The 13,243-nt window shown below is 49.8% G+C and overlaps 1 protein-coding gene across 1 annotated transcript; it reads left to right on the forward strand.

Annotated features, from left to right (window-relative positions):
- Positions 1-856: 856 nt before the first annotated feature.
- C4H2orf72 (chromosome 4 C2orf72 homolog) lies at positions 857-9,838 on the forward strand. The gene is made up of 3 exons (XM_020156252.2): positions 857-1,481; positions 4,118-4,228; positions 7,916-9,838. Exons 1-3 carry the CDS (start codon positions 872-874, stop codon positions 8,041-8,043), a joined length of 849 nt encoding a protein of 282 aa, XP_020011841.2. The 5' UTR covers positions 857-871; the 3' UTR covers positions 8,044-9,838.
- The last annotated feature ends 3,405 nt before the right edge of the window (positions 9,839-13,243 follow it).

Raw genomic sequence — 13,243 nt, forward strand, 5'->3', positions numbered from 1 at the left:
CTCTCCACGTTCAGATTCCTCAGGTTTTCTCTCTCTGCAACGCCATCTCTACCTCCCCACTACTTTATTAGAACTCAGGCCTAATCTGTTTTCTTCTGATCCTCCTCCCTGTTACAGCTTCACAGAATGTCCTGTTGGACAAAGCTGTCCTAGACCCTAGAACAGAAGGAACTGCCTCTGCTTCTGACCTGGCCTACACAGCCAGTCACTGACAACCGCCCAGGCGATCTGGAGCACCACAGACCTCCGTATCTGTCCTGCCTCTTAGTTCTCACCCCAGTACCTCGCTCAGTGCCCTCAGCTCAGCAAATTGAGTCCTGCACCGGTTAGGAAAGGAGAACAGGATGGCAGAGGTACCCCTGCTTCCTCCTATTTTCTCTCCCCTTCGGACCCTCTCTACACGCTCCACCTCCACTCCACGCCTCAGGCGCGCAGTTAGAGGTAGGCCCTGCCCCAAACCATGTGGGACTCTAAAGGATCCGTGTCTCTAAAAGACCTTACTTTGCAAAAGTACATTAAGTCACACGATAGTTTTGTGTTCCCCATCCTCGGCTGCCTAGAGCCTGCACTTGGCAGGTGCTCAGTAAGTACTTGCTGGCTGGCTGGGTGGGTGGGTGGATGGTGGGTGGATGGATGGGTGGCTGGATGGATAGGTTAGATGGTAGATGGACAGAGCAATGAAGGAGCGACCCTCCGTTTCCCCAAGTCTGCCCCGGGGACCGCAGGGGCAGAAGTCCCCTCCCCCAGCCGGTAGGCCGGGGGTCCTGCGGGCTCTGCCCTCGGGGGCGTGTCCTCGCGACCCGGCGCCGCCGCCCCGAGAGGCGGGCAGCGGTGCACCCGGGCGGCGGTGCGCGGGGCGGCGGCGGCGAGCATGGAGCGCGAGCTGGAGGCGCTGGCGGCGCCCGCGAGCCCGGCCGAGCCGCGCTTCCGGGCGCTGGTGGAGGCGGCGGGCGGCCGCGGGCAGGTGCTGCTGGTGGGCGAGCTGTGGGAGCGCGAGCAGAGCCGCGCGCTGCTGCGGGACTTCGCCCGCGCCGTCTTCCCGCCGGAGCCAGCCGCGGGCAAGCCGGGCTGCGCGGAGACGGAGGGCGCGGGGCCCGCGGCGGCCAGCGGGCCGCAGAGGTCACCGGGGGTGGCGACGGCGGCGCGCGGCATCCGCTCGCCGCTCGTGTTCGTGCTGTGCCGCGCGTCGTCGCTGGCAGCCCGGGAGCCGCGGCGTCGGCTGCGGGAGATGCTGCGGGATGTGCGCGGCCGGCGACCCGCCGGCGCGGCGTTGGTCGGGGTGCTGGTGGCCGAGGCGGGGCCGGAGGACGCGGTGGCACCGGGGCTGCGGTTGCTAGAGGCGCTGCTGCGCGCCGTGTTCGGCCGCCAGGCAGGGGGCCCCGTGCAGGCTGCCGCCTACTGTCCCGGCTGCCCGGCCTCCAGCCTGGCTGTCCAGGCGGCCGCCTGCCGGGCCCTGCAAGCTGCGGGACCCGGGCGACCAGGTGAGGCTGCGCGGAGCTCGGCAGGGCGCGGGCGGGAGGTGGCTGGGGAAGCCCCTCAAGTTAGACCCCCTTAGGACGGCGCCCCACGTTGTGCACTGAGGTAAACTGAGGCCCACATCGGGAATCCAGCCAAGGGGAGCAGACCCTGCGCAAGGGGTAGAGTCTGTCCTGGCAGGATCCCGAGTACACGCGACACGCAGGGGCCTAGGAGAGCCAAGGGACAAGCGGTCGGCCGGTAAGTGTGTAGGGAGAAGGACTGGACTGCGCAGGGCAAAGATCTAGGAGTTGGGGAAATGGGGTTGGAGAAAAAGATGGAAAAGCCTCGGTATGCAAAAGTTTGGGACAATTGGGGGTTGATGTCCGGGAACTGGGACTAGGGATTGTCCGTGCCTGGAGCGCAGCGCAGCCAGGAATGCGTCAGGCGCTGCAGGACAGCAGCGGTGGAGACTGTGTGGAAGTTCCGCGGCGTCACAGGCTGAGATAGAGAAGGTGTCAGGGACTTGTCGGTGCGGGGGAGGGGCGAGGGACTTAGAACACGGCATTTCCCTGCGATTCCTGGCTTCCCACCCAGGTTGTGCACCCACTGCGGTGTCTCCGCCCCCACCCCCGGGTGTGCCGAGGCCGTCTTTCCCCTCTACTCCCTCCTGAAGTGCAGAGGGAAGTGAGGGTTTTTCCCTAGCCCGGGGACTGCGGCCATCCGCAGAAGGGTCAGAATCTTCTCCCTCCTGGTACGCAAGGTCTCACAGGAATAGTGGTCTGGGATTCCAATGTGAACGTTGAGTAGAGCTGGGTTCGGCAAACTGGGAGATCTTTGCGCTCCCCAGCTCCTAGTCCCCTCCCCTCCATCCCCTGCTCCTAAAGAGTTAGAGAGGCGACTGTGTTGGGCCTCAGACCTGGTGCCTGTGACGTTACAAATATCTTAAATGCACCTGCCAGCCCGGCGAACGGTCTCCCTGTGGGCTGGAGGCTGTCCTTGGGTTCCTGCCCAGGCCACTCCCCCTTTCTGTTGAGGCTGTTGAGGCTGCACTGAATCTGCCAGCACCCCATCTGATTGTCACATCCCCCTGGCCCTGGGGGAAAGAAGGGAATTCAAACAAATTTCCTGGATCCGAATAAGCTGCTGCCTAGAAAACTCTCTTAACCCTCTCCCGTTCCCACGGAACAACTTACCAATTCCCCAGCGGTTCTCAGGCTCTGACCTCTTAAGGTTTTGTTCCCAGGGCTCTTGCCTGGGCCTGAAAAGCCTTTTCTCCCCTCCTCTTTCTCTTCCTGTGGCCAGTCTATCCCTCCTGTCCTCCGGGAAGCCTCCTTGGAAACTTGTGCTCTCTTAGTTTGCAAGATCGCTGAGTGAAATCCCAGAACCTTTTGCCCTCTGGCTTTCTGTGCTTTACACATGGTTTTGTCACTGCTCTTTTGGGAGTTAAGCACATTTGCATTGCCGTGGCATGCAGAATGGGCGAAGGAATCTTTGCCTCTTTTAAAATAAACACTAACACTTGAAATTGTAACACATTGTGAAGGCATCATTCTCTACTATGTTGAACTGTTCCTTCCTTTGATAAAAACACACTGAACAAAATGAAACCTGTTATTAACAAGTTTAATTGTAACTGATTCCCATCCATTTCTTTGTAGCTTTTGCAGCGGGCAGCAGTATTACCCTTGTGCCAAATGGGTTGGCTTATGTTGCTAAGGTTCTCCTAGCAGTTACTCTGTTTTGCAAAAGTTTTTCCAGCCTCTTTCCTCACTGCCTGACTGCTTGATGATGATTCTTGTTTTAGTGAGTTGTTTGGCTTGTGGCAGTGCCCTTTTACCCGTCTGTGTCCCAGCTGCCTCTTGTTGAAAACCTATAGGATCCAGTCTTGTGAGAACTAAGCGTGAATTAAGAGTAAATAGGCACTGAGTAGAGATTGTGGGCAGAATTTTTGTGTGGGTGGGTGGGTGGATGGGGTCTGCTGTCAGGAGTTTTTATCTTTTTGCAGTGCCTTGCAAATACTAGCCAAGTGCTCTACCACTGAGCTACACCCCTAGTCCACTTTTTTTTTTTTAAACATTGTTCCTGTTGCTTCTACTCCAGGTAGTTGGGAATCTGGGATGCTCTCCAAGATAACTGGGGTGGTATACTTTTAATAAGACAACTGGCGTCAACATCGTCTCAAACTGTAATGGTTTTATATGTGGCTAATAAAAAAGAACGCAGGGAAACGTTTTCTTTGGTGCTTTAATTAATTCCACGTCATTTTGTCGCAATTGCTTCCCCAGCATGGGGTGCACGTCATGGGTTTTGTGAGAGTGACGTGAGAGACTCAGCCAGTGGAATTGGGGCAGTTGATAATCAAGGCTCTTGGGTTTTTTATTTGTTTGTTTCTTCAGTACTGTGGTTTGAACTCAGGGTCTACACCTTGAGCCATTCCACCAGCCTTTTTATGTGCTGGGGTTTTTTTGAGATAGGATCTCGCGAACTATTTGCCTGGAGTGGCTCTGCCACCATCCTCCTGATCTTTGCCTCCTGAGTAGCTAGGGTGACAGGCATGAGCCCCTGGCACCCTGCTGAGGCTCTTGGTTTGTTGAGCAGAGTCTCTGAGCAGAGGTAATGTTTAACCTCTGCCTCTTGGGTTTTGGGTTCGTTTTTGCAGAAGGCGCCTGGGAGAGGCCTGGCCTACCAGGACTGCTGTCCTGCTTTTCCTGGGGTCCCTGGAGCCAGAGGAAGGACCAAGATGCTACTACCTCCAGAGACCCAGCTCAGAGTAAGTGCTTCAGTCGCCTGGTCCCTAATGGCTGAGTATGTGGGCACAGGTGCCTTAAAGACAGTGAGTAAACCATGGGTTGGCAGAGTGGCTCAAGCAGTAAGAGCGCCTGCCTAGCAAGCATGAGGCCCTGAGTTCAAACTGCAGTGCTGCTAAAAAAAAGAAAGTCAGTGAACAAACATCCACAGAGCACCTGCTCTGGGCCAGGCACAGGAGTGAACATGAGAGGTGCCTGTTTCTCCAGGAGTCTCCAGCTAGTGAAGGAGGTGTGAAGAAGACTGTAGCATAGGTGTCACCTTGTGCATGGTCGGGTACACGGGGCCAGTGTCCCCTGAGAATCCGGGGAGTGTCATGGAGGCAGTGACATTCGACCTGGGGATGGAGGGCTCCCCATAGGCAAACAGGAAAGTTTGTAGAGATAGCACCCAGAGAAGAACCTTGACTTGCAGATGTTATGCTCAGAAAAGGAACACCTGAGGAAGAAGACAGGGAGAGCTGAGGCCAGGTAGGGAGTTGGACCAAATGGGGGCCTTGGCTGCCCTTCAGGGGTGCAGGGCCACTGGCAACTTCTGAGCAAGGGTTTCCAGATTTGGGCTATGTTTAAAGAGATGGTGGATTGTGAGGGCAGAGACAGCAGAGGTAGAGCCCAGCTAGAGGAGACCACAGCAGTCCCAGGAGGGATATAGGCAGCCTGGAGAGAAAAGGGCAGTGTGGGACTAGAGAGGAGGCGACTCACAAGGGTAATTTTTAGGGTGCAGTCATCCAGCTGATAAGTGAAAGTGAGAAAGAGTAGAGGGACTGACAGTAGGCAGTGGTTTAAAATAAGCTTCTCTGTGTCTCTTATTTTAAAAACAATCATTAGTTGACATATTCACCTTCTATTGCTGCTTAACAAATTGCCACAAACTTAGTGGCTTAAAACACACATTTCTTAGATCCCTGACTTCCTGCTGGCAGTTGCCAGTGCTATTTTCTGCTCCAGCAGACCCCAGCAGGCCAGCCTCCCACAGGCTCCCTTTCAATAGTTACCACCTCGACCACCAGTCTAAGAGGGGGCTCAGAACAGAAGGTACCCACAGGCGGGACTAGCCATCCCTTGTCACCTGAGCATGCTAATTCACAGTGTCTATCCAGTGGTATTCACAGAGCTCACCCACACCCAAGGGAGGGTTTATATAGGGTTAGTACACTTAAAGAGCTGAATGTTAGGCACTTAGAATTTTGCCTGTCACAGCTGAAAGCTCAAAAAAGTAGCTGAAGCCAGGCACCAGTGGCTCATACCTGTAATCCTAACTACTTGTGAGGCTGAGATCTGGAGGATCATGCTTGGAGGTCAGCTTGGGAGCAAAGAGTTCAGGAGACCCCATCTCCAAAATAACCAGAGAAAAACAGACTGGAGGTATGGCTCAAGCAAAGCCCTGAGTTCAAACCCTAGTCCCACCAGAAAAAAAAAAAAAAGCCAAGTATGGAAGCACATACCTGTCATCTAAGCACTTGGGAAGCTGAGGGCAGGAGGATGGTGAGTTCAAGGCCAGCTTGGGCAACATAGCAACAAAACAATATTTTTATAAATGGAAAACAAATATTAAAAATCTTTAACTTAATCCCATCATCCAACAGTAAATACAATGAATTTTGGGGGGTAGACCATTTATCTGGTCTATTTGTCTCCTTGTGCCATATAAATTTGAATATTTATATATAATATTTATATAATCTGCAGAATGCAGCCAGTATTTAAACTATTCAGTAACAAAAACATTAACTTTAACCTCTTGGTCATTACTATTATTTTGTATATAACTAGAAGCTGAAGGAAAAAAAAATAAAGCAAAGGAATCATTCACAATTGTAAAGGGCACGGTGTGGTGGTGCATAGCTATAATCTTGCTACACAGGAGGCGGAGGTAGGAGGATCATGGCCCCAAACTGACCCCAGGCAAAAACCTGAGACCTATTCTGAAAAACAAATTGAAGCAAAAAAGGCTAGAGGCATGGTTCAAGTGGTATTGCACTTGTTAGGCAAGTGCAAGGTCCTGAGTTCAAACCCCCCAGTGCCATAAAACAACAATTTTACATAAATCTTGGGTATCCTCCCTTTCTGTGGAATATAGCAAATCTCTTGTAGAGGTGGAGGTATTAAAAATAAGTTGCATTTATTTCTATGGACTATATACAGCTGTCCCTCAGAATCTAAAGGAGGTTAGTTCTAGGATCCCTGGAAAATTTTGCAGGTACTCAAATCCCCTCTATGAAAGAGCATAGTATTTGCATTTGACTTGTGCATAGTCTCCTGTTTTTTTAAAATCATCTTTAGATTTTTTATAGTCCCTGATACAATGTGAATGCTGTGAAAAGTGTTGTTATGCTGTATTTTTTAGGTAATAATGACAAGAAATCTGTACATGTTCAGTACAGATGAAAATTTTTTCAACTCAAGGTTGGTTGAACCTATATATATATGCATTTATTGTCTGAATGATAAAGAGGACAGTATGTTCACATATTGTTTGTACATACTATTTTAGAATCTGCTTCCTTCATATTGTGACTGTCTTTCCACAACAATAATTATATGTCAACATCTTTTTAAGGTAATTGCAGATTAACATGCAGTTATGAGGAATAATATAGAGATACTATGTATACTTTGTCCAGTCTCCTCCCATGGCGACATTTTGCAAAACTCCAGTGCAGGATCCCAACCAGAATATGGATGTTGAGACAGGCATGGATGATACTCACATTTCTCTAGTTTTACTTGTATGCATTTGTACATGTGTTTAGAATTCTGTGTGGCATCTTCTTTCTTCTTCTCTTTCTCCATCTCCTTTTCCTTCTTTTTTTGTTTTCTTTGCTTTTTTGGGGTGCTGGAGATCAAACCCTGGGCCTTGTGCATGCGAGGCAAGGGCTCTACCACTGAGCCACATCCCCGGCCCTACATCAGTTTTAATGCTGGATTCCATCTTATGTGGGAGGACATAATTTACTCACCCAGATCCTTCTCTGGAAATAGACTCAAGATCCATTAGGATGCATATAGCTAAGGTGGGGGAGCCATAACTGCAAGCAGCCTAAGCTGTAAGGGGGTTCATTGTCTTCCCGAAGAGACATTCCATAGGCAGAGCTGACTTCAGAGTTGGTTGATTCAGGAGCTCCGTGATGCCCTCAAGGTCTCACGTCTTTTCTCTCTCTCTGCTGTGCCATCCTCAGAGTTGGCTTCATCCCAAGACCTATAACAAGATGGCTGAAGCAGCACCACTGGTTATTTCCTTAGGATAAATTCCTGAAAGTGGAGCTGCTGGGTCAAAGGGATGTACTTTTTGTTTTCTTTTGCAGTACTGGAACTTGAACTCAGGGCCTTTACCTTGAGCCACTCCACCAGCCCTATTTTGTGGAGAGTTTTTCGAGATAGGTTCTCGCAGAACTATTTGCCTGGGCTGGCTTCAAACCATGATCCTCCTGATCTCTGCCTCCTGAGTAGCTAGGATTACAGGTGTGAGCCACCAGGACCTGGCAGATATATACATTTTTGAAAGTTTTTGATCTGTATTTTGTTTGACTTTTTTTGTTTGTTTGACCTTTTAGAGTAGTTACTCACCAGGGCCAGCATCCTCCCTTTCAGTCCTTGCTACCAACTCATAAACTTGGTCTTCTCATTGGGTCATTCCTTCTCCTGTATTCCAGGGAACTCCCAGGACTCAGAGGAGGAGCTGGCACTGACAGCCATGTTTCCCAACGGAGACTGTGAAGACCAGAGGAGTGAGCCTAGAGTTGTCCACATGCCCCCTGAGCCCATGGGAAGCACAGGATGAAGGCTGGACTCTGGGACTGTCCCTGGCTCTGACCTATGGCCTGGGGCCTGGCCCTTCTCATTGAGCCCCCATGTCTCCATGATGACCTCAGCTGATGGTGACTCTAAAGACTCCACCTGCTTGGGGGCCTGCCTCCTTCACTGAGCCAGCAAGGCAGTGGGACTTGCTAGGACAAGCAGGACCTAGGAGAAGCTGGGACCTACTCCCCACTTAGCATTGGCTCACTGTAATCACAGTGAGCTTGTTTTGTCTCTGTGCCTTGGTTTCTCTAAGCCAGGGGGACATGTGACTCTCTTCCCTGAGGCCTTGCAGAGCTTTGGAACCCTAGGGTGTGTGCAGTGCTCTGGGCGCATGCACAAGGCTACAGCTGGAAAGAGCTCTGGATCAGAAGTCATCACATCTGGGGTGTGCCCTTGGACATGTCACTCAGTCTCTGGGGATCTGTTTCCCAAATGATTGAGGAAACTGCCAGACCAGTTTCAACTAAGGGCTAGGTTGCCCCTCAGGCTACATTGGAAATTTGTGTATATGTGTGTTTGGGGGTGGTGTCACTGTGACTGCCTCTGGCAGTCAGTGGGCATCTCAGAATATTCAGAACAGTCTAACAGCAAAGAATTGATTCATTCAAAATGCCAACTGTGACACCTTTGAGAAACTGGAGGGGCCAATCCATTCTCCCTGTCATTCTAGGAAGAGTCACTCTCAGGCTTCCTGGGATCTTGGCTCCCAAAATTAGGCAAAATAAAGATCTCACTGTTACAGTGGGTGCCTGTTGGGCCAGAGCCAAGACAGTCTGTGTGTTGCAGGGCCAGGACAGAAATAGCCTTGCATGCCTATGAGAAGAAAGGGCCTCTGTCTTTCTCAGGTTGACATTGACTTTTTGCACCAAGTCCCTTGAGGATAAGATTGACTACTGGGTGCTGCCCACAGCACCAACCAGAAGGAAAGCTAGAGGCATAGGATGCTCAGGCCTAGTGCCTGGTCTCAGGGCCCAAGGTCAAAGCAGACTCAACCCACAGGTTCGTGAATCCTTTCCTCTGTGTCTGTGAGTCAGACAGAGTGGACCATATTCCCTACAGCCACCAAGGCCAACTGTTCACACACAGAGGTGACTTGGCATTAGCCCTCTTGTCTTCCTTGCCTGCATCAGAAGTCCAGGCTTTGGAAAGGCAGGGGCAGTTCATGATTTTTCCATGGTGGGAGGCCCTATATGAGGGATACTTCCCATTCATTCACTCATTCATTCAGGATTCACACGGCAGATGTGCACTTGTGCCTCCAAGAGGTGGCAATGCCTTCCAGTAGTACCATGAGCTCTCTCTGATGGTCCCACACTGTAGAACGGGGGCCTCTGTCTGAGGAGCCCTTCCCTCTCTGTATTTCTTCTCTGTATCAGGAGCCTAATCCTACCCCTTCCTGGCCTCATGGCTTGTATCTTTCTTGGAGTTGGGTGGCAGCGGGCACCATTTTAACAATGCAGGGTTATGCCCCCCAGATGGATCCAGCTGGTGTCCATCTTTAGACAAGAATGAACTTAAGGAATTTTGACTAATTGGCTTTGCTGATTTTGTTTTTAAATGGGGAGACTGGTATTTTTGAAGCTGCTGTATTTTTCTATTTCTCTATTGATTTCTATGTAATAATTTGTTGGTGTTTTATTATTTGGTGGGGGAGAAGGATGCTTTTTTAAGCTAGCAATTTGTCTAAGGCAAAAGTTACAAGGTTTAACAATTTTTTGTATTTATCACCAATATTTAAAACTTCGGAGATTGCACATTAAAAAAATCTAGTTTCAGGTGGCTCATACCTGTAATACTAGCTACTCAGGAGGCAGAGATCAGGAGGATTGCAGTCTGAAGCCAACCCTGGGCAAATAGTTCATGAGACCCTATCTCAAAAATACCCATCACAAAAAAAGAGCTGGTGGAGTGGCTCTAGGTGTAGGCCCTGAGTTCAAACTCCAGTACCACAAAAAAAAAAAAAAAGTGTAGTTTCCTGGTTGGAGAGTGGGCATGCCTTTATCTCCAGTTGTCTGACTGACTTCCTCTTCCTCACTTTGAGCTCCTTTTCCACCCTCCCCACCCTCACTGCCCTTCTGCCTGGTGCTGGTCAGGGTGGCATTTGAGTTTGCTGTCTTTGGTCTAAAGAGTGGGTTATGCATTATTTTTTATTCCCTTCAATATTCCTAACAATTGAAGGGAAAAGGTATTTATCTACTGAAATTTGGGTTTTGCCTCCCAGTTTGTAAAGCAGGATTGAGATCTGTCTGGCTTGGGACACAGGCCATTCTGTAAGGACAGTCTTAAGGCTGTTTCCCAGCACACAGAAGAGTTAGGCAACAGAGGGGTGGTCTGGGTGGGTCTCTTTCCTGAGGGACATGCAGAAGGCAGGAAGGTTGGGGTGGCCTGGGTGAGGCCAAGGCCCTGGATGGGGTTGCTCGCCCCTAGGAGCCATGGGCAAGGGCACCAGCCAGGCCACCACCTGGGCTCTCGTATACTAATCTCTAACGTGGCAGAAGTTTTGCTGCTTCAACTGGAATGGATTATTTCTTCTACCTAGTAACACAAACAGCACCTCACTCACTGGTGCCGTATCAAAAGCAGAAAGGATCTTTTTCATTCTCACGGTGTGTTCCTGACAAGAGCCTTGGGAGCAGGGAATCTGAGAACTGGCTAAGCCTCTGGAATAGTCTATGGCCAAAGTCCTCCAGCCCTGGGGGACATCTCCACAGTCCTACTGGCTGGAGTTAGGAAACTCATAGCTGGAAATCAGAAGTAAATATTTAAGCGGTGATGGTTTTGAAAGCTAGCTTCCGTGTGGTACACAATAGCGGGTGTGGGTGTGCACACACACGTGTTTAACCAGAGCTACATGGGCCTTAACTGAGTCTCAGACAAACCTTTGTAATAGTCACACCTCAATTTCTCTCCTCTTAAGGTGTTTGTCACCAAGAGTCCCTCAAATCAAAACCTCCAGGCAAGCCTGCCAAGGGCTAAGTGCTGAGGCCCCAGACCTGTGATGAAAATGGGCCTCTTACCCAACTTGAACTCAGGGACAAACCTCTCTGGGGAGGCCAATGAGCATGCTGAACTTGAAGGCAGTCTGTGCTTTAGCAGAGCCCTGTGACGCTGCTGGACTTTGTCCTGTTGGCACGGCAAACGCAGCCAGCACGGTAGAGGAAGCTGGCTGGAAGAGGGCTGCAGGAGTCCTCTGACCTGCTTTTGTGTATTAATGGATGAAGGATTGGGACACAGGTGGAATTTGGCTGGGGCAGCCTGCCACTTGCATAGCTTTGGAATTGGAGGGGCAGGTGTGTGTGTGGGGGGGAGGGGGTCACAAAGCAAGGTGGATGACCAGGATTCTACACACAGCCTTCTTACACAGTTGGCCATTGAATCAGAATCCTCTGGTAGCCCTATTCTTAGGGCTGCCTTATTGGGAAGGGAGACATAGACTGACACCTGGGCCATGCCATGGTTCGCAGGGTATCAGGAATCCCACAGTGGTGGCAGCTGGGAGTGGTGCATGGAATGTTGGGTAATCTGGTCCCAAGTGGGGCTGGGGTTCTCTACAGGTGACTTCCTCCCTGGGCTCCTCAGCCCCAGCTGGAACTCCTGCCCCAAATGGTAAGTTGGGCTTGTGCCATCTGCTCTGCATGTGGTTAGAGCTTGTGACCAAGCAAGTCCTAAGTCTTGTAACTCTGACTTCTTTCTCTTCTTGACTGGCCAGAGTGGGGTGTTGCTTGTATCATGACCTAATCACAGACTGACCTCTCCTGGACCACCTGCTTCCCAGTGGACTGCCCCCGTCCCCTCCATGACTTCTAGCAAAGGCAACCACTCCTGGCCCCTTGCTCCCTGACAGGAGGGGGGTCTCCCCTACAACCACTGCCCCCTGCTCTGCTCTGGCCCATGTCAATAGCTCCAGACAGTAGGCAAGACCACAAAGAAGGCCAAAGGCCTGGCCTGAATGGGAGATCCACAGAAGAGTCTAAGAGAAATCTAACACGTGATAAACACATATATCGCTTTCTACTGGAGAAAAGAGAAGAAACAGGTAAGATTATTTTAAATTGTACACTTCATTTAGCTCATTTAATCACATACTTCATTACTATTATTATTATTTTGTGGTACTGGGAATTGAACTCAGGGCCTTGAACTACAGTGCTTTTTTTGACCTTTTGCTTTTAGTTTGTTTTTCAGATAAGTTTTCCCCACTTTTGCCCAAGTGAGCCTCAGTGATCCTTCTTCCTCCGAGCAGCTGGAATTATAGGCATTTACTATTACCCCCCAACACACAGTAGCTGGGATTAAAGAAATGTATCACCATGCTGCATTCAAATATTATTATTTGAATTGGACTTTTTTTTTTTTGGTGGGGTTTGGGTTTGAACTCAGAATTTCATGCTTGCAAATCAGGTGCTCTATTACTTGAGCCACACCTCCAGTTCATTTTTCTCTGGTTATTTTGGAGATGGGGGTCTTGGGAACTATTTTCCTGGGCTGGCCTTGAGCTGTGATCCTCCCAATTTCAGCCTCCCAAGTAGCTAGGATTATAGATGTGAACCTCTGCACCCAATTATTAATAAGGCAATTTACATTCTGTTTTGCATGCCCAGTCTTTGAATCCTGTGAGACTTTTGGAGCCCTATCAGATATTAAAACATCAGAAATATTTTTCTCCAAATTTAGATCAGTTTAAATTTACAATCGCAAAAATATTCACATCTTCCAGATATACTTAAAAGTTTTTCAGCAACTGAGTTGAGTGTGTTTAATTTCAATGAACAAAAATTGCATATAAGGGGGCGGGGAATAATAAAAAATACTTGAAAAATAAAATTGCAATTAATTAAAATTCAGTCAACATTTTCAACTGTTTAAGTTAAATAATGAAAATTTCTATTTCTATTTTTAAATTTAAATTTTAATTAATTTAAGTAAAAATTACAATCCAGTTCCTAATTGGCACCAGTACATTTTAAGGGCTCCATAGCACCTGTAGCTGGTCACCACCATATGACCAACCCTGGGAACAGCGAAGCGCAGGCGACCTACAATGGGGTGTGCTTGGTCCCACTCCCACTCGGCACCTGCTGGGCGCTAGCTGGCCACCGCAGACCTCCGCAAGGGCCAGGGCCTGCCAGTAGCGCCCAGCAGTCAGCAGGCACAGGGCGGCCTTCCAGCTGCCCAGGACT

Source organism: Castor canadensis, chromosome 4 (genome assembly GCF_047511655.1).
Source record: "Castor canadensis chromosome 4, mCasCan1.hap1v2, whole genome shotgun sequence".
Classification (NCBI taxonomy): Eukaryota; Metazoa; Chordata; class Mammalia; order Rodentia; family Castoridae; genus Castor; species Castor canadensis.